At 39.5% G+C, this 22,044-nt stretch overlaps 1 protein-coding gene across 5 annotated transcripts in view; it reads left to right on the forward strand.

Moving 5' to 3' along the window:
- The window catches only part of ATE1 (arginyltransferase 1), a 2,674,296-nt gene that overhangs the window by 1,539,115 nt on the left and 1,113,137 nt on the right, over positions 1 to 22,044 (forward strand). For all 5 annotated transcript variants that reach the window (XM_044056055.1, XM_044056058.1, XM_044056057.1 and 2 more), the window contains one exon: positions 20,988 to 21,087. In XM_044056055.1, coding sequence (XP_043911990.1) covers positions 20,988 to 21,087 — 100 coding nt within the window. The remainder of the gene's footprint in view (positions 1 to 20,987; positions 21,088 to 22,044) is intronic.

Genomic DNA, 22,044 nt, shown 5'->3' on the forward strand with positions numbered 1-22,044 from the left:
TGCATTTTGGGTAAGTGCTGTGAAAAAATAGTCATAGAGCTGTTATGTAACAAAATAATCATGTGCAAAGGCATTTCTCAACACAGCTTTACGTGAAACGTCTCACAAGCTTATTGAATTTCTACCAATATGTTTGGGAAGCTAAAGATTGGGGTTTGGCAGTGGATGGAATTTACCTTGTTTTGGCAAAAGACGTGACACCGTCCCCCATAGCAGAATTACAAACACTTTGCTCAAATACAAGGTGAATGTATATTTAAGAATGTGGATAGCCAGCTGACTTGAGAACAGGAGCAGTTATTTAGGTAGTTATGAAAAGTATTTAAGAGCTCCCCAAGAATCTGTGCTTGGTCCTTCATTGTTTTTGTTTATGTCTAGGTGTCTTCTGGAAAAAGACATTAATATTGGTAGGTTTGCTGATGGCATAACAAGAGGAGCTATTATAAACTTGGTAAATGATCATTTTAAACTACAGAATGTTTTAGAACAACTTGTACATTGGACTAAATTTAGTACCAATATATGGAATTTAGTTCAAGAAAAACTAAAGTAATATGCTATGGTAAATTAAATAAATTATTACCCTTCTGCAGATGGTGATCATATTCTTGAGAGACCTGGGAGTGCTGATAGGCGAGACATTTTCTTTTATCCACACATGAGTAATGTTATTAAGAAGTGTTACTATGAAATAAAGGACCATCAACAGCAGGGAAGCTGCAGTATTGTTCCTGATCAACAAAACTATTATACAAGACCTATACTGGAATGTAGAGTGGCCAGCTGCATTTATAGTAAAGATAAAAACAGGTTGGAAAGAATTCAGAAGTATTTCACAAGGCATAATTTCTCTGAGATGTATCTGAGTTAACAGAGAAAGATTTAAAAAATCAAAAATCTCTTTCTCTGTTCACAGTCAACTACAGACTTGGAAGAGGGGAATTCATTTTGATTAATAAAAGTTTGTGTCTTTCGGCTTTAGGGGTCGCCACAGCGGAACTCCGGTCCGCTAATGATTGGTAGTGGATTTTTACTTACCGGGTTACCAGCCCTGACGCACAACCTTCAACGAAGGCATGCCCCATTCACGTATGCCTCCACACAGAAGACGCTCTAGCTGAGAATCGAACGGGACAACATCTTGCTATGAGGCGACGATGCTACCGCACCACCACCACCGCAGTATATTTTGATTAATAAAAGTGATTGCAATAATATTTATGGAGCTCAACAGGGATTTCATTTTTTTCTTCTGCAAATTTTAACTCTAAGAATGCAAAGAAATTTGTAGTGGTGTGGTTTCATGACTAAATTCTGACTTCCTTGCTATGATTTTTCATATTAGAGCTAGAAGGTGGTTGAATTCTCTGCTACTACATTTAAATCCTTGGTGTCCATGTCCTTTAAGAAAGAACTAGATGCCTGGTTGGGGAAAGGGTATTTTACCCTAGATTTAAAGGAAGCAGACTCCATGAAGGTGTAAACTAAAGCTCAGAGTTTAGACCTTAAAACACTGAAACCCTGTTTAAGTAATCTACAGTGTGATTATGAATTCCTGGTAAATGTATGTGATGTAAGTGATGGCAGTGTTGAGTAGACCAGTTGTATATACAAAGTAGTTGATTGCAGAGCCATTATGGCTTGGTTCCTGAAATTTTTATACACCGTATCACAGTGTGTAGTCATTTAGATTCCACAGGTGATGAAGCTACAAGCTGTGTAGGGATACTCATAAAGCCATAAGAATGCTTCTCACCTCTGAGATTAATATGTCAGCATCTCACTGTGAGACGATGCACTTTGTATTTTGAGCGTCCAGATGACTACTCCAGGCAACATTTATTTAATAATTTACTTATGTATTTGTAAACTTCGTAGGTAAGTGAACTGCTCCAAATATGAACTTGGCCATATGCATAAAACATGCAGTGTTGTATAGGACAGAAAAAATGTAAATTTCATGCATGGCATGTACTTGCATTATAGTCAGTAAAAGATAAAGGCTTAAGTCAATAAAACTCATTAAAGACCATAGGTTCATAGGTTCGTACTCGGCTATCTGCCCTAGGGCATTTATAAGCCTAGCCAGAGTGTATGTGAGTGTACTATGCCTCTGTCTAGTAGTGACACAGCGATGATCCCCGGGGTAAACCTACGATCTCCCATCCACTCGTCGAGATTTCTCTTGAATAGAGTCAGTGAGGGGCTCTGCCTAACATGGACTGGGATTCTGTTCCAGAGTGTAAGGAGCCTCTGGGTTATGAATCTGTCCCTCCAGCACGTTCTATTTATTTCTGTGTTGAGGTTTAAGTCACTTGTTCTCGTGGCTCTGATGGATTTGGATTTTCTAAGGTGGAGAATGTCCATTAATTCAGGATTGGACATGGCCTTGTACGTCAGGCACAGATCACCTCTGAGTAGGCGGTATGCGACTGAATAGAGCTGGAGTTTTTTCAGTCGGGCAGCATATGACATATGTTTAAGACCCTTTATCCTCTTGGTGAGGAACTTTTGGGGTCTTTCCAACTGCTGTAGGTGTCGGGTGAGATACATCCCAAATGGGGCATTGTACTCAATCATTGGCCTGATAAGAGAAGAGTACAGGGGCACAATGACCTCTCTTGATCTAGATGTGAAACCCTTCATGATAAGGTGGGCAATATAGAAGGTCTTCCTAACCACTTTGGCAATGTGAGTGTCAAATGAGAGGTTACTGTCAACCTGGGTCCCTAGGTCCCTGATTACCTCTTCCGTACTTAATGGATTACCTCCTATGTGGTAATTTGTCGGTACCTTGTTTTTCCCAAAGGGTATGACTATACATTTTTTGGCGTTCAGCTTAAGGCCATGGCTCTGGCACCAATTATCCATTTCTATGAGGCCTCTCTGAAGGATGTTTGTGTCCGCTGGAGTATCAATTATGGCGCCCAGTTTGCAGTCATCTGCGAACTTTGTCAGCCACAATCCTCCTATGTTTGCCTGTACCTCGGAAAAATAAATGCCGAACAAGAGGGGTCCTAGGACTGAGCCCTGTGGGACACCGCTTGTGACTGGCTTAGAGTCTGACATAGCTCCAGCAACTCTGACCCTGTGGGTTCTGTCCTTGAGCCAGTTTGCAACCCATCTTGTGACATATGAGTTTATATTTAAGCTGGTGAGTTTGTCTATGATGCCTGAGTGGGGTATTGTGTCAAAGGCTTTTGCAAGGTCAAGGTAGGCTGTGTGAACTGCCTTGCCCTCATCAATGGCCTTAGTGACTGTTTCAAAAAAGTCGACCAAGTTCAAAGGCAGGATCTGCCCTTGACAAAGCCAAATTGGGTAGGATCCAATGTCTGTAGGTCCCCAATGTCTTTGTTTATGAGTTCCATAATGATCCTCTCCATAGCTTTGCAGACCAGGCTCGTTAAGCTTATGGGGCGGTAATTTCCAGGGTCCGTAGAAGTACCGCCTTTGTGAAGTGGGACCACTGTTGCCGTACGCCACTCTTTGGGTACGTATCCTGTAGTAAGGCCAGATTTCAGCAACTCATAATACCAAATGAATAATTAAAAATATATGTCTTTCTACAGTAAAATCACATTCTCATGATTAATACTTGTGATGTATTTGGCATCTGAGCTAGAGTCATCTTAAGAACCTTGTCCATCACATAGCTGGTGACTGAATTAACCAGGATCTTAAGCGTCACATGAGTTAGAAGAGGCAGACCTGTAGAAAGGAGTGTGTGTTAGGTGGGTCATGGTTTCTTCAGAGCCTGTTGACTGCTAACAAAATTTTTAAAGGCAAAAAGTTAAAAGTAAGATGGATTAGTAGATGATAAAATAAGATAAAGCAAACTACACTGGTCTTTTGGATACATAATTACTGTTTATACTGCTTCTTAAGAATATATAGAAGGGGAATCTTTGAAAGGGTGTACCACTGTGTAAGTATTTAAAATGAAAGATGTCAACAATTTATGAAAAAAAAATCACAAAATCTGGGGAAAAAATTATCCACAAAAGGTTCACCTAAACCTTACTTGTTTCATTTTGTGATTTGATCACCCATACCCTTCACACGTTCAAATATGACTTACTGTAGTGGTAGTGTTACAGAAATGGTTTTCCTAAGGTAAGGTGTAGATTTAGGGCTAGCACACTTTAATATGGTAGTAAATGGGGGATAACTTTAACATCCAACCCTACACAAGACAACTTGGGCATATACCCACTTGCACCACACTCTGTCCCCTTACTCTAAACCTAACACACACACACTCTTAGCAGGTTTATGTTTTGTGCATTTTTAGATAAAATGTTAATTTTTTCAGAAGAAGAAAGTTACTAGGTTATACTATGAAGGTGTCTACCCAGCATTTGCTGACTAAGAGAGTGTGATATTGATGTATTAACAAGGAGGATATCTGATATAGGTTTAAGAATGCATGAAGGATCATAAGTGTTTACTAGGCTGTTATGTGAGGATCTTAAGAATCCTTAGCCTTACATTCCCATGGTAGGTTTTAACCCTTATATTTTGGATACGAATAACCCAGAGACAAGCCAAACAAGTTTATGTAGGGAGATTTGCATGTTATGGTTTATCCATGAGGGACATGGATGTTAAACTCAGAGTGATTTTGTGGTTACCCTTCCATTTGTCCAAATTTCATTTGGATAGAGTAAAATAAATGCTTTGCATTATATAGAGTGAAAGACGGATCCATAGAAGACTATAGTCTCTGTGAGAGTTTCCTGTCCCTCCAATGTGTTCTGTTTATTTTGTAAAGAGTTTGAGATACCTTGAGCTTGGAATTTGTGATACCACTGGACTTGCAAACGTGTAGCAGGTCTGACAAGATAGGACCTGTTGAAGCTGTATATGTGAGGCACAGGTTGCTTCTCAGTAGCCTGTATGATACTGAGAAGAGGGAAAAGGCTTTGAGACAGTCTGCATAGTTTTTGTGATAGAGACCCTTGGTTATTTTAGTATTTGAGGTTCTTCCAGTTGTGACAACTGTTTGGAAAGGTACATACTGAAAGGGGCATTATGCCGTTGATTGGCCTAAAGAGTGCAGAGTACAGTGCAACGATTACATCCCTTGATCTGGATGCAGCACCTTTATATGTATAAGCTGTGCTTTGTGATGAAAAAGGACTTCTTGCAACAGTAGTTATCTGGTGATGAGAGAACAATTCATAGATTCATAGGTAAGTACTAGGCTAGCTGCCCTTGTGGGCTATTTTAAGCCTAGACTTTTATGCTCGAAATACTCTATCCCATTTGGTTATACATTGTCTTTATCCATTCCAAGGTCGGTAATTATATATTATCGCTAATGAGAATAACTGAGATCATACCTTTGATAATTTGAGGGAACTCGTGTGGGATAAAGCATTTAGGAGCATTAGTAGTACAGGGGGCAGTCCTGGGGTAAATTTTCTGTTTCCCATCCGTAGATCTAAGTTGTGCTTAAATATGAACAGGGTAAATGTGTTTTATGTTGATGGGGAGTCTGTTCCAGAGTAGTGCTACCCTGATGGAGATGTACCTATCCCTCCAAACAATTATGTTGATGTCGCAGAAGAGGTTTAGATCATTTGATCATTGTTGACATAGGTTCCCCGATGTTTAACTATGTGATTAATTATCAGGGTTGTATTGTCAGTGTAGTATCTGGAAGTATATAGTTATACACTTCTTGCCATTTAGTTTTATTCCATGGTTTTGAATTCACTTGGGTGGCTACTTTTACCTTATATTTGTCTTTGGTTGATTTGATCACGGTCTGGAGTTCCTTGTTTAATTTAGCAAGAGTATTTGTGGCATCTTGAGAACTGGAATTTATTTTTGTATGCAATGAGTTTTTTCTTTTATTGTCAGTCGTGTTTACATTTGGGTTCCACCAAAGGGGCTCATTTTTTAATTTGGCATTTTATTTATTTCTAAATGGAATAGATGAGTCTATGCAGGTATTTGTGTGTAGAATTTGGCAGTGAAAGGCTCTACATATATGCAGTGAGATCATCAAGATGGAAGAGGCTTTTGAATTTAGCCAGGTCATCAATCAGGTTTAGTAGATTAGCTTGTTCATAATCTCTGAATACGGTGGTATCAGAAGATGCTTCATTCTAAATGTATTTGATTTTAGTGTTTAGTAAGATATTAGAGTAGACAGTGTTGTCATAAAATAAGGGAATTTGGGCCTGTTTACTGAAAAAAGAAGAAAAAAAGTAGGTAGTTGGAAATTTTAGAGCTTGACTACATAAAAAAAATTGGTATTTCGAGTAAACCCAATCAAAACATATAGTATTTGTTTATTAAAGAATCTAACTTGAGGATGATAGTTATTCTATTGTTTGTGGGGGCTTTGTGTACAGTAGCTTCAATTTTGTCATTATTTTGTGTAATCGGAGGCATAACAGGTTAAGGAAAATAACTTGTTTCGCAAATTCACCTGAGAATTAGAGTAACTATTTGATTTTTATGAAGTGATTCTATATTAATACGTTTTGTAAATACTTAGCGGGCATGGTATTAAAGTGAGCAGTGATGCCACCTTACAACAAAATGTTTATGAATTTAATTCTCAGACATGGTGCCTTGTTTGAAGGGTCCACATCCAGTGTCTATATCCTGAAGACCTACAGTGGGTTAATTGGAATTCTCTAAATAGCTCGTAGATATGTATAATGAGTGAGTGAGAACTTACATTTCATTATAGACTGGTACTCTAATAAGAATGCAATTCAGTATCTTGTGCCAACCGACTACTGGGATAGGTTCCATTTTCGCTGTGACTCTGTAAAGGATAAAGCGTGTTATTGGTAACAAGTCGGATAATATAAGGCATGAAGAATTTCTAAAGTTACATTCTGTCTGGTGTTTTTCTTATCTTACTTAAGTAGATTTGTTTGTACATTTTAATGCATCTTCATTCTAGCACATTGTAAAGGTTCCACTATTTATAAATCGAAGTGAAAATGCTTACCTTCTTTTTGTATATAATCTGCCTTTAAAACTTGCGATATATTATGTATATCTAAACTGCTGGCTTTTTCTATTTACAATTGAAATGCAAATTCTTATTTATATTGTACCTTTTTGATTAATATTTGTATGTTCTAATATCCTTACAAATGTGTATTTATTATTTTACTTCCATTGTTCCAGGTTGAGTCTGTAATGATTCCCAGGATTAGTGCACTCTCCCATTTAACAAATCAACCATTCATATTAAAAAAAATTACCATGAAGTTGTTTGATAAAGGAAATACCATAAAATGAAACTTGCCAAGCAACTGTGATCGTAATTAATTTTCTGACAAGTGAGCGTTACATGTTAAGTGGAACATATGAAGCAACAGACTGAAAGAGGTTTGACAAGTATGTAATATGCTTGGGTGCATGATAAGCCGAGAAATGTAGCAGCAGAGAAGGCAGGGATTGTGACTATTATTGGGGATGTTCTGGAACATGCTTGGGTGATGTAAAAGGAAAGGGTCCATTATGGCACGATTATGATTTCAGAATATTTTAATTTTTAGAAAGGCTAAACTATGGTGTTTTGTGACTATTTTGTAAGAACAATCATACCAACTCTTTACATTCAGCTTGCTTCAACTCTTTGAATTTTATAAGTTATCATAAGGCTGTATGAATTTGGAATAGGTTATATTAGCTAAAGGGATGCAGGGTGTAAGTTCACCTACATTAAGGAGTGTGGAGGATTTACTGATGTCCTTCAAGGATGCATCTGCAGTCATAACATATGGGTTGTCCTGCCTCAGGCAGCCCTTCGGTCGGCCGGATTCCAAAGTCTGGGTCTGGCCTTGGCTGATGTCGCACCCTCCCCGACGTCAGAGCGTCTGGGGTATAAAAGCATCAGCCAACGCCATTTTCCTCAGTCTTTCTTGCCGCGCGGTGCCCGAAGCAGAAGCTGTTTGCAAGTGCCGGTCGGTCAGATCCAGTGATTTCAGCTACCGAAAACTTCGAAAAAGCTAAGTACCCCGTTGGGGACTCTTTCTTGCCTCAGCCGATGTCAGATAAAGTAAATAATGGTTTAACTTGTGGGAAACAAATACCTCATAAGGATTTCCATTCCTACTGCCTTCCTTGCTTAGGCCCAGACCACGACGTATCGTCCTGTTCAGCCTGTGCTTCCTTCAACCGACGAACTCTTATACGTCGGTCGGAGTTTGCAGAGGAATTTTTTGGGGCTAGTTTTGCATATAAAATGCCATCGGAGACTCCGACATCACATTTGGTGAAAAAACAGAAGGACAAGGAACGACACTCGCGGCCTGCGGTTTCGGCTGAAACCACGGTATGGCCTTTCGCGAGTGTCTCGGTTTCGGCCGAAACCGAGTCCTCGGAGATTCCTTCATCCGAATCCACTCAACCAACCACCGCGGCCCGGGAGGCCCCGGCTGAGTCGGCTACCGAGGTACCTACCGAAACCAGTGCCCAGGATATGTCCGACACCATACCTTTGGACATATCTACTCCTGCACGTGGGGCAGCTAGGCCCCCTGCTTCCATGTCCATTAAGGCCTTTTCTAGGGCTAAAGCTGCTAAACTTTCTAAAGCTTTGCCTCCCAAGACTACCTCCCAGAGGCCTTCCTCTAGTTCTCAGATCCTCAGCCTTGCAGAGGACCTCATTTCTTTAATTAGAGGTTCACAACCTCACCCGGACAGGGCCTCTCACCCTCCACCAGACAAAAGGCCCAGGACTGAGCCTTCTGACCCACACTCTTCAGATGAGTCCTTGGATGGTTCTGAGTTGTCAGACCACCAGGAGGAGGCTTATTCGCCCTATGAGGATTCTGATGCTGAAGAATCTATCCCTTCGGCCTCCCCTCCTGAAGAGTTTTCCTTTGGTGAGACTCTACACTCCATGAGAGAGCATTTTCAATGGCAAGGTCAGGAATTCTCTGATTCTAGAAAAAGATTAAGGGCCTTTTTACATTTGCCTCAGCATAGGCCCTTAGCTATACCTCCTGTTTTGAATGTAATTGATGATGTGTACAATGATGTCAGTACAGCCCCTGATACTCTCCCCCCGGCCCCTGCCAAACCTGATAGATACTACAGGGTCCCGGATTCTCATTTCATCTGTATAAAGCCCATTCTGCAGACCCAGAAACTATTACTCTGGGCCCTAAAGGGGTCGCAGCTGCCACTGCCAAAAATCCTCTACCTTCTGAAAGAGAGTCTAGAGCTTTAGAGAGATGGGGCAAGAAGGTATATACTTCTGCAACTCTTTCCGTCAGGGCACTAAATTGTCAATTTCATATGATACAGTACCAAGAGTATTTGTTAGATGAACTGAACAAGAAGCTTTCTTCTCCTGAGCCCCTTGACCGTAAATCCCTTCAGGATTTGGTACACAACTCACAGCAGGTTAGTAATCATTTCTTAAAGTGTGGTTATGATGCATTGGAGGCTTCATTTAGGTCAGCTATGACTGGGGCAGTTATTCGTAGGCATGCCTGGCTGAAGGAACAATCTTTGCCAGACCATGTTAAAGCTAAACTCCTGGATGCTCCAATGGAGAAACAAAATTTATTTGGCTCCTCTGCTCAGGAGGTCTTAAAAAAGTATGAAGAAAAGGCAAAATCTGTGCAAACAGTTAAGGATTTCCTACAAGTACAACCACCGAGATTCAGCAGAAACTGGCCTACTAAGAATTGGTCCTTTCCAGACTCGGACAGAGCCCAGAGAGGCAGGAACAGACGCCCCAGAGGCAGAGGCCAATCTAGGGGCTCTTACAGAGGCCGTCAGTGGCAGCCTGCTAACCAGAGAGGTAGTGCAACAGCAGCAACAACAACTACTACACCAGGACAGGCTCAATGACTTTACTCTGATTCTGCCCACCAGGGCTCAACTGGAGGCACTCTTGGGCGGAAAGCTTGCTTTATTCTCAAAAAATTGGCATTATATTACAAGGAACACATGGACACTGCAAATAATAGACAAAGGATACAGGTTCCACTTCCACACTTTGCCAAAAAGAAACGGAATGCCAAACCTACCACCAAATCAGAGGGCAGAGGCTTTAAAGCAGATCAACAACTTGCTTCAAATGAAAGCTATAGAAAAGGTACCACTTTCAGAGCAAGGCCAAGGATTTTACTCCAGACTATTCCTTGTACCAAGAAAAGAAAATCAATGGAGGCCTATTCTCGACCTGTCCGCACTGAATACTTACCTCATTGTGCCAAAATTCAAGATGCTGACCCTACAGCAACTTCTTCCCATGTTGGGCAAGGAGTCTTGGCTGGTGACTCTAGATCTCAAGGAGGCATACCGGCACGTCCCTATTCGACCAAACTGCAGAAGACACCTCAGATTTCTTGCAGGATCAGAGCATTATCAATTCTCAGCATTGCCCTTTGGCTTATCTACTGCGCCCAGAGTATTCACGAAATGCCTGGCATCAGTAATTGCACACTGCAGACTTCAGGGGATTCAACTCTATCCTTATCTGGATGACTGCCTTATACAAGCGGACAACAAGGTAAATTTGATAAAAGACTTGGCCTATGCCATCCACCTACTTACAGGCATTGGGATACACAGTCAACATCCAAAAATCAAGACTGGTTCCATCCCAAAGGATAACCTTTCTGGGTGCGGATCTAGACACAACCACCCAAATGACCTTTCTCACAGAAGAAAAACAAAAACAACTTCCGGATTACTTCATGAATCTGACAAGACAAGCTCAGCTTACTGCAAGGAAAATCCTGCAGGCCCTGGGTTACATGGCATCCTGCATAATTCTGATACCACAGGCCAGGCTGCATATGAGAAAATTACAATGGTATCTAAGGAGTGTATGGTCTCAACACAGTCACAGTTTGGAAACTTTGATACCAATCATTCCTTGCCTTCAAAAGGAATTCCTGTGGTGGGCTCAGGCCTGCCAGTCCAACAGAGGGTTGCCTTTCAACAAACCAAAAACAAAACAAACCATCACCACGGACGCTTCAGACCGAGGATGGGGAGCACACATGGAGGGCAAATGTATCCAAGGCCTATGGTCTCAAGGACAGCTACACATGCACATAAACCAAAAGGAAATGCTGGCAGTGATGCATGCAATCGAGGCTTTCAAACCCTTCCTCCATCAAGGCCACCTGTTAATAAGGACAGACAACACCACTGTCATGTGGTACATAAACAAGCAGGGAGGCACACACTCCTACCCTCTATGCCGGCTGGCTATGAATCTATGGGAGCTATGCCTGAAACTCAATATCCAACTGCAGTCCCATTTCGTGCCAGGAAAGGAAAATACACTGGCAGACAGCTTAAGCAGAACTACCATGGATGCACACGAATGGATGCTGCACCCAGACATCTTCCAACTCATAACAAAGGCATGGGGAACGCCGGAGATAGATCTGTTCACCTCCCCCCTCAACCATCAACTGAGGACATTCTGCTCAAGGACATACCACCCACAAGCATGGAGGGTGGACTCTCTCTCTTTCAGCTGGAAAGCTCTAAAAGTATATGCCTTCCCACCTCTCCCTTTAATGTACAAGGTTCTACTGAAGATCAGGGAGGAACAGCCAGGAGTGATTCTGATAGCTCCAGACTGGCCAAGGCAACACTGGTATCCACTATTGAGGAGCATGTCACAGGCAAAACCATGGCCTCTCCCCCTATGGCCTCTTCTTCTGACGCAGAACAATTTCAAGATCATGCATCCCAACTTAAAAACATTGCAGCTAACTGCCTGGAAAATCCCTTAAATCCAAAACAAAATGTTTTATCACAGAGAGTGAAGGACATTATCATGGAAGCTCGCTGGCCTTCCACAAGGAAGACATACTCAGCTAAATGGAAAAGATTTTTCATTTGGAACACATCAAAAGGCTTAGATGTGACAGTGGCAAGCATGTCATATTCTGGAATACTTAGCAGAACTGTTCCACAATGGCCTTTCCTATTCTTCCATTAAGATTCATGCCTCAGCAATTTCAGCAGAATACAATGTGGATCCACCTATCTTCTCACACCCTCTCCTCAAGCAATTTCTGAGAGGGATCAAAAATATCAAACCTCCAAGAAAACCCCCTTTACCTGCTTGGGATCTCAACTTTGTCTTGGAGAAACTAACACTTCCTCCCTTTGAACCAGCAGCAACAGCGGATCTTCAGTTTCTGTCTTGGAAAACTGCATTCCTTCTGGCAATAACTTCAGCAAGAAGAGTATCTGAGTTACAAGCATTAATGGCAGTACAGCCATTTCTTATCTTCCATCAGGACAGAGTTACACTAAGAACTAATCCTACTTTTATGCCAAGGGTGGTATCTAGGGTATCCTTGAACCAAGCTATTCACTTGCCTACGTTCTTCCCAAATCCACAGAATAGAGGGGAAAAACTTCTGCACACCCTGGATATATACAGACAACTACGCTACTACTTGGACAGAACTAAAAGTAGCAGAAAAACTGACCAACTATTTGTAGCATATGCTGCTGGGGTGCAAGGAAAAGCAATTTCCAAACAGACAATTTCAAAATGGATAGGAAATTGCATTCGATTTTGTTACTCCTTTCATGGAAAGTCAGTTCCTGCAAACATCAGGCCTCATTCCACAAGGGCCACGGCCACCACTACAGCCTTCCTACGAGGGGTGGCTACCAAGGACATTTTAGAAGCTGCTACTTGGAGCTCCGTGCATACATTTACCAAACATTACAATCAACCTTTATACTCCAGATCCAGAGCAGGCTTTGCTACTGCAGTCCTGCAGGGGATCTTAACTACACCATCTTTTTCTTAGTACCTCCTCCCCCAGATTGGCTATGGTATTCTACCCATATGTTATGACTGCAGATGCATCCTTGAAGGACATAGTACAGTTTTGTACCTACCATAAATGTAGATGTCCGATAGGTATGCATCTGCAGTCAGGTTTACCCTCCCTCCTACCCCTCTCTGGTATTCCTAGGGTGTTTACCCCTCTTTTAGCTAGCTGGGGGAATCTATTATGGTGTATTTGTTTGTATATACATGTATATATGTATATATATATATATATATATATATATATATATATATATATATATATAATTTTGCAAATGTTTGGAATTCTATTGCATTTATCCAAATTTAGCCTTCCTAGAGGGCACCTGGCATCTGGGGCAAGAAAAACTGAGGAAAATGGCGTCGGCTGATGCTTTTATACCCCAGACGCTCTGACGTCGGGGAGGGTGCGACATCAGCCGAGGCCAGACCCAGACTTTGGAATCCGGCCGACGGAGGCAGGACAACCCATATGTTATGACTGCAGATGCATACCTATCGGACATCTACATTTATGGTAGGTACAAAACTGTGCTTTCCTTGTGTTGCTGTCTTTGATGGAACTGGTTTATATATACATGGACAGTGCTTCAGAGATACTTACTGTGTTCAGAACAATCCTTTGCAGTTAGACACAGCAGGGATGGTAAACCCCCAAAAGCTAGCACATTAGTGACTAGATTAGCTGAAGAATTCAACAATCCTACACTACATTTCGAACTACTGTGTACAGACAGCCAGCCTAACATATTAGCACATTAACCAACAGAGCTCTCATTTCTATTCCAGAGGTTAGTGAGACTTACCTGACTTGTACTGACAGGAAATTGGTGGGCACCTTTGTTTTAACAGACTCTTGGTACAGACCACATAAAATAAACATGTTTTAATTATCCAGTTATTTCATTGTTGTATATGATGCAAGGAAATCTTATTTTGGTGGTGGGGTAACATTATAGCTGAAGAAAAAGATGTTACTTTAAACAGATCTGTATCAAATATAGTATTGCACTAATCAATGCAGAGCCAGTGAGAATGTAATCAACAAATTCTGCTATAGCACTATCAGCGTTTTACTTATCCCAGAGTACTTTTTCACTTGGTCTAAGTTATATTATAGTAGTCACTGAATATTTGAACAAACATGAATAGTGATAAGTCTTAGGTGTTTTAAGTTTACATTGACTGTTTCCAAAAGGGATATCTGCTGAATGTGTAGTAATGATGGGCTTAAGTGAATGGGTTACAAAACTTGATGATTATGGTGTAAGAATGGAGTAAATAGTTTTTGTTCATTGATTGATTTGGTTAAGGTAATAAATTGTATAAAGTCTTGTATGTTATTAAAAGTGACTACCTTTTTTGTTAAACATGTCCTCTCCAAAGCAATGACAAACACTGTAATGCCTTTTCATAAATCTTTTGAGGGAAAATGTTTGATGTACTTCAGAGAAACTAGATTGGGGTAGGATATACTTGGCTGATTCCAGTGATGCTAAGGTAAAGATATTTTTATCATTACTGATAGGTGCAATAGGTATTTTGGTTCCATGTATGCCTTGAACAATTTTTATCATATCACCTTGACTGGAGAAGAAAATTGTAGATATAAAACTAAGGAGACATTTGTTTAAAAATTGTGTCATAAACAAACTGTGTAAATTTAAATTTATTTACCCAGCAAACTGGTAGTTTTCCATAGTTAAGATGAGAGAGTACTGGGGGAAAACATGAAAGAAACCACTTCCAAGGCTTATAAAGCAGTGAATATGATGTTAAGGAAACAGAGAAACTAAAATCAGGGTGTTCTGGGTTGTGATGGCCATTTAGTATATAGTGAGTTAGTGATGATAAAAAAGTTTAAAAGATAATTTACAACAACAAATGGCTACTGAGGAATCTGAGGGACAGAAACAAATCGGTAGTTGTTTTATGCGGCTGAATACATTTACATGTGAATTTGCATAAGAATACAAAGAAGTTTGTTTTGAACTTAACTAATTAGTAAAGGGGATGTGCTCAGACTTTTGTCTCTGGTTTTGTTGGTTGTCTGACTGGGAGCATTTTGCCCTCTTAAGTCTGCTGTCCTTTTTTTTTTTTTTTTTTTTTTTTGTAATCTGAGGTCATGAAGGCAAAATGTTGCTTGCAAAGTTCCTCCACATTTTTATGAAGGCCATTTGAAATTTTTGGCTTTAATTAGAATGTTGGAACCTAGTGTGTATGACCACTGAGTGAGATAAAACGTATATGGCCTTATCTTATGCATTGATTTATTCGGAGTATTTGATCTGGTCTCTTTCAGTGGTGTTTTGACTACATTAAAAGGGCTGAGGGTTGACTCTGAAGAATGGAGGTGGATGGCTGCCAGACCATAGAGCCTGTTGCACTTTTTCCTTGGTGTTAGTTTGGATTTGCTTTGACTTTCTTCACTTGGTTTGGATGCTAAGTTATCATTGTGACTGGCTGGCTGATGTATGTGTTTTTTCTGTCTCTCTCTGCAGTATTTGCTGTTGAATAGTTGAGAAGGAAGGAAGGCAGGAAGGGAAGGATTGATAGATGATGATGGGATCTTGGTGTTCAAAGCTTGTATTTTAGGTGCAGGAACACTTTGAAGTAAATGGAAGGAGGATGTGAAGGCTCACTGCTCATTTTGGTAGAACAGGAGTCTTATTTTTCAGTGACTGTTTTGTGATAGTTTGCTGCAACTCTATTAACCTTGTGAGCATTTTTATGGCAGTCAGCTTTTGTCTTAATGCTCTGGTATGATTTTTGTGGTCTGTGTACTGAAGTTTTTCTTATCAAAAGTTTGTTGGCTCATTTTTTTTATGAACAGTTCTTTGGACTGCTGTATGGAAATTCTTGGGACCTAGTTGCAATCTTTGGAATATTTATCTGCTGCTTTTGGATTTTAATTTTACTTGAGTTTAGTGATAGTAGTTTTTCTGGTTATGCAGTAGTAATTACTTTTAGTATAGCAGTGATATATCACTGGTCGCAGTTTATGAATGTTATTTACAAGATATTTGTAAGTTAAGTGAAGAATTGTCTTAGCAAATCACTGCATATTTTGATAGTTATGATTAGGTTAACATCTGTCATGTTATGTAGTTTGTGACAGTTTGAGGTAAAGTGTTTAGGAAATGTACATAAACAAGCTTGGCAGACCTACGCTTAGATTGATATGGTGTTACTTAACGTGTTGTAAGAAGTGACCAGGATCAATGGTATACTGTCTGATCCATTAATTCAAGAACTGGTCATTCCCTAGGTATCTGTTTTGTTTTTGGTGATTATAAGTAAACTCAGTCACCTGCTACTTTGCTGCGAAATGATGGTATATATGGATAGAAGGTGGCATGTTAAAAGGATGATGCTACTACCACAGTGCAAAAAAATCAGTGAGATGTTTATGGCCATTACTCTTGGGCTGATGAACGTAATCTGAGGCTTGATGTGCCAGAAACCTGTCTTTTTTAAATTATGTTCTTTTTGAGATAATTTTATCAGATGAATTTAAAGAAATGTAATGATAAACTGGTGTATCCGCTCTTAGTTGTCTGAGTCTATGCTTCACTTAGTTTTATTCGTTACAGTGATAGCCGAGGAAGCAGTATTTATCAGAAACTTGCTGAACTACTGGCTGCTGCTTTATTACTTTCAAAACTCGATTGTAACCTATGTATGTACTCTGCTGCTGTTATAAACAATAAGAAAGTTAAAGTTATTTATTATTCTGTTTCGGGTTATATTGGTGATCCTCCTTATTGCACACATCATTGTATGTTATATTCAAAATCTGGGAAATTGTTTGCAAGTTATTGTAAAGTATTTTCTTAGTGCTGTTTCATTTAAAATTATTCATGTTTTCCAGTTTATCTCAGTACTTTAATCAGAAAGCAGCAGAAATAAGATTATCTAGTGTTCTTCCGAGATTTCATATTTTCAAAAGCACAGGACGCTAAATTAACTTTTAAAGGTTGAAGATACAGTGTTAAGAAAACATAAAATGCAATTGAGGTTGAAGATGCATTTTAAGTTTTCTTATCAGTGTAATTGTGGTTTGTAAAATGTGGTATCATTTATTGTTTTAGGTGACTTGAGTTCTTGCAAACAGGCTGTGACTAAGCCTTGCCTGTGACATAGCGGGGTAAAGCCCTGACAGCCAGAACTTGATTAGCAGCTTGTGTGAGTTAGAGAAAAGCAAGGAGCATGAGTAAGCCAATCCTGGCAGGAGCAGAGAGCATGCTGGGTATGTTTCCAGGTGATGGGGGCAAGAGCTCATAGAGATGATGCCAGGCTGGTGGGTGGGAGAATAGAGAAGGCATGACTACCGTATGGGCTCAGCGTGTGGGTACATGCTCAGAGTCTCTTTCCTTTACCTGCCAAGCCCACTGTTGATGTGAGAATGGTAGGGGAGAGTACTTAGGGCTATAGAAAACCCTGCAGGCTTTAGTATGACAGTTCCTGGCTTTACCACCTTCCACTCCTAGAGCCTGGTGCTTCACAGCCTTTAGAACCTGCACATGGGGATTGGGGCACCCATGTTTATGGGCTGTTCCACTCAGACCACCTTTTCAGTGTGGGTTAAATTAGGAGGGCACCAGAGTTTGGGGAGCCAAGAGGAGGAATGAGAGGGACATACAATCACTGGCTGCAGAGAAAAATAAAATAGGCTACACATATGAAGATCTAAAGTACGAATAAAATGAAATGTGTATCGCCTGCAAATACTCAAAGTACAAACCATGACCTAGTAGAGCTAGAGTATAGGAAACTGATTTAATTACATGATCACTAGAACTCATCTTTAATTTTCTTCAGCACAGAGTATTCACAGATGCACAGAGAAATCAGCAGTAATAACGTTACCTGAAAAAAGAAAAACTAGCTTAACCAGGCCATTAGCATGACACCACCAAACTTCAACTTCCTATTCAAAGTAATTAGCTATAAAAATAGTGTGTAGCTGCAACAAACTAGACTTAAGAAAAATCATTATTTGAGTAGTGGAATATTATGTATTCGGTGCAGGATGACACTTCATGATAGCCCTCTGGCTCTTAATAGGTTCATAGCTAAGTACTAAGCTAGCTTCCCTTGTAGGCCATGTTAAGCCTAGCCTGTTTCCCTTTTTGTGCTCAGAATAACCTGTGCCATTTGGTTATAGATTGGCCTTACCCATCCCATAGTCAATAATTACCTCAAATGAGAATAAATGGGATCATAACATAGATAATTTGAAGGGACCCATTCATGGGATAAAGTATTTAGGGGCTGCATCTGTTCATAAGTAGTACAGGGAGCAATCGTGGGGTAAGGTTTCTGTTTCCTATCTATAGATCTAAATTACACTTGAAAATAGACAGGGATGAACTTTGTTTTATGTGGATGGGGTGTCTGTTCCACAGTAGCAGTGTCCATTGTGAAGTATACCTGTCCATTCAAACCTTTCTGTTGATGTTGCTGAAGAGGTTTAAATCCCTAGACAAGTATTTCTGATGCCATCTTGCTGATGTGCAGTAAATCCATCAGTAATGGGTCAGAGAATACCTTGTATGCCAGACAAAGATCAACTCTTAGCAGTCTGTAGGATATGGAGTATAGTGACAGGACTTTAAACTAAGTTGGTCCATGTAGGATATGTTTTTCAGGCTTTGTATCGTTTTAATAAGGTATCTCTGTGGACGTTCCTGTTGTTGCATGTGTCAGAGGGGGCATTATATTCAATTACTGGCCTAATGAGGGCTGTGTAAAGGGGGACAATGACATCCCTAGGTTAAGACACAATCTCTTTGTTTATAAGCTGTGCAGTGCAGAAGGATTGTATTACAACAGTAGACACATGTTGGTCAGAAGTCCACATAAGTTCCCAAATCCCAAACAACTGGGTCAACTCTTAGGAGAGTATTGTCAGTGTGGTAGTTCCCTGGGGTGGACGACTTCCCAAAGGGTACAATGATGCATTCTTTGGCATTTGTTTCAGACCAAAATTTTGACACCTGACTCCTGAGTTGGTTGTTTATTTGAGTGACAAGGACTCAAGCATTCTGGAAATTATTCATCTCACTTTTAGTCAGAATTCTTTTCCTTTTATTATATAGCTTAACTGATAACTTATAGTAACATGAAAGAAGTATTTCTTATTGTATAGTCTTTTTTTTGATATCGCAGTTAGTTTGGTATCTTTTTTTGAAGAAATTAGAAACTGATACTTAAGATGTTCATTCATCTTTGAGATATTTTATGCTTCCATTGTGCATTAGCAATAAATTTGTATTCCATTCTCCGAATGCTTCCTTAACCTGTTTTTAACTTTATGTATTATTATGCTTTTGTTCATCTACATTACTATTAGCACTGTCAAGAGTATTACATGGTGTTACAGAAAACTGCAAAAACTGTGTGCGTGTCTGAAATTATAAGGGGAGCATGGGAATGGAATAAAGCAGTGTAGAGTAACAATCACTTGTGTCACTTGATGGTGTTGTTGATGCAGTTTGTCAGACTGCTGATACAGAGGCATGGTGTACATCTGCACTGCTTGTGATCTGGCTTCAGGAACAAACCATCAGTAGAACCAACTGGGGGGAAACAAAAATTGGCCATCATCCTGCTATCCTTTCTTTAGTGAACAGTTTGGACCCAGCACTGTTGTACACCACCTGTAATATAGTGGAGACAACAACACCAGCATATTGGCTCTGTTTGTAAGTAGGCATATGACAGGACATGTAGGAAGGTGTGTATAACTGGAGAAAGCTCCTTTTACACCCATTGTACACCATGCACTCATGTACAATTCTGATGAGGAGACAGAGTATTGGGCCTGTATCGGTGACGGGCTGTGACCATATGACCATATGAGTTCATCGCTCCATCTCCATATCTCATTTCCCATCTTCTAAACTAATTTTAGCTGCAAGACTTTGGTCTTTCAGAAACCAAAGGGGATTGCCTTTTGGGCTTAGCCCAAAGTGAGGCTATTAAAGAGCTGTTAAGGCCTAGATCAGGCAGTCTGGAGTATCGAATGTCACTAGGAAGAAAGACTAGGGAGAATCAAATCTCAGAAACAGAAGAATGCAGCCCAATAGGTATAACTTGACATGGTTGCAGAAACTTGTTTTCTGTAAGCAAAATTATGACGTTCCGTTTAATTAGCTAGCATAGTTTGATACATTTCATCAGTGCAGAAGTTATATGTCTCTCTCTTTAATGGAACTGGTTTACACACTGTCAGACAATGAGGAAGATTGATTTTACTCACCCGTATTTTGAAACTTACACATCAGCAGCATAGGAGAATCACCAGACAAAAACATCAGTGAGAAGATAAATTAGAAGTAGCAGTAGCTTGCACCAAATGGTTAAACAAATTAATCAGAATGTAATTAAATGTACTGTATTGTACTTCATACATTTTATTGTTATGCATCAGAGGGTGAATGAAAGAAGGAAAAAGGCAGTAGTTTTAAGAGTTAGTAATTAAAATGTATTGTTTGCTTGTATAAGTAAAATGCAAGTTATTTAACCTAAGTTTAAGCTTGGTTTATTTTGTATGAAATGCTTAAAATGTGTATGCTAAATTATAAATAGTCAATCAGATCTGCAGAGTCTGTTGGGACAGCAGTCATGCAGAGGTAATAAGAGCAACATGAACAAATCAGTAATTGTTTTATGCAGATGACTATATTTACATGCATATTTGTAGAAAAATACAAATATGTTTCTGTTTAACTTAGCTGATTAAAAAAGGGAAGTATCCAGATTTTTGCTTCTGGTTTTGTTTTTTGCCCAGCTGGGGACCTCTCTAATCCCGTTGTCCTTAGGAAAAAATCTGAGCTGTATGAACATTAATATTAAATGTGTCATACTAGGATTTTCATCACGTTGGTTTGAATTTCAGATTAGTTGCTTTAAAAGTTGAGATGCCAGAATAATAGTGCTTTAGTGTATCGACTCAGGGTGGTGTTTTGTGAATGTTTTTCTCCACATTTAATCCCCTGTATTCATATTAATTTAACTTTTGTTGAAGGCTGGGAATTTTAAAATCCGTATTCTCTTTTGACAAAGATTATGCAGAAAGTTGATTGCAAAGTGCTTCCTCTTCCATTAAGCAAAGAAAATTAGTCTTTTTTTATAAAGATTTCCTTCTGAAATTGTCTTCTTTTATTTTCTCTTTTAGAGAAATTGCATTCACCAGAGAGCTCCATGAAAAAGCAGCTAACCTGAGCTATTATTACATGGGTTTCTTCATCTACTCTTGCCCTAAAATGAGATACAAGGTAATTGTTATTAGCCTAAGGTCCAGGTAGTATGCAAAATAAGCCTTTGTACACTTATTTTTTAACCAGACAAGGTATCTTTTTTTTTTTTTTTTACAAACTAATATACTTACTGGAAGAATATAATCTGCTGAGGTTGTTGACCTTTTTTTTTTACTTTGTCTAAACTGTTTTTTCTGAGGATAGTTTTGTTTTTGACGTTGGTGTAGATGTGAAGGCAGACGTTAGCAAAACATGTCAAGAAGTGTTGCAGTTGTGAAGAAGCATAAAAAGTAATTTAATGAAGCACATCTGTTGTAAGCACACTGCTGAGTACTGCTTCCGTAGCTTAACTGTCTTAGCAGGAAAGAGCAAACCGAAGAAAAAATGGAAGCCAAAGTCAAACAGATTTTTTTTTTGAAGTTGATGACACTTTTATTTGGCCTGGAGGATTTTTTGAGTACTGTTTTGGCTGGAGCTGTTAAAGTGGTTTATTTTATTTGAAAACCAGTTAGTTCCAGAAGCAGATTTCATTCATGTGTGTGTAGTGCATTTGCTGGGCTAAATAGTTTGTTATATTCTGCTTACACTGTTTAGACTAAGGTATAAGTACATATGTACAAGGGGAACATGGTAACACCCATAATTGCACAACAGTGTCTCTCAGCCTGCTCTCAGAATCATAGCAGAGACTGTTAAAGTGGTAGCAGAGGGTCCCAAATGATATCACTTAAATTTTAATGTTCTTAGGAAGCATTGTTTTAAGTTTGAACCTTTTGAAGTGATGTATAAATTAGTGCCTGGGGGGCATATAAATTATCACAGGGTTTTTTTTTAACACCTTTATTGAATTATCACTTGTGACATAGGCAAATTTACATTTATATAAAAGTAATCAAACTGCATTAACAGTTCACGTTTACAAACATTATACTTCACATATATTGCTATATATCATATAACCTAAGCAACATTACA

Source organism: Protopterus annectens, chromosome 14.part0 (assembly GCF_019279795.1).
Source record: "Protopterus annectens isolate FY-2018-M chromosome 14.part0, PAN1.0, whole genome shotgun sequence".
Classification (NCBI taxonomy): Eukaryota; Metazoa; Chordata; order Ceratodontiformes; family Protopteridae; genus Protopterus; species Protopterus annectens.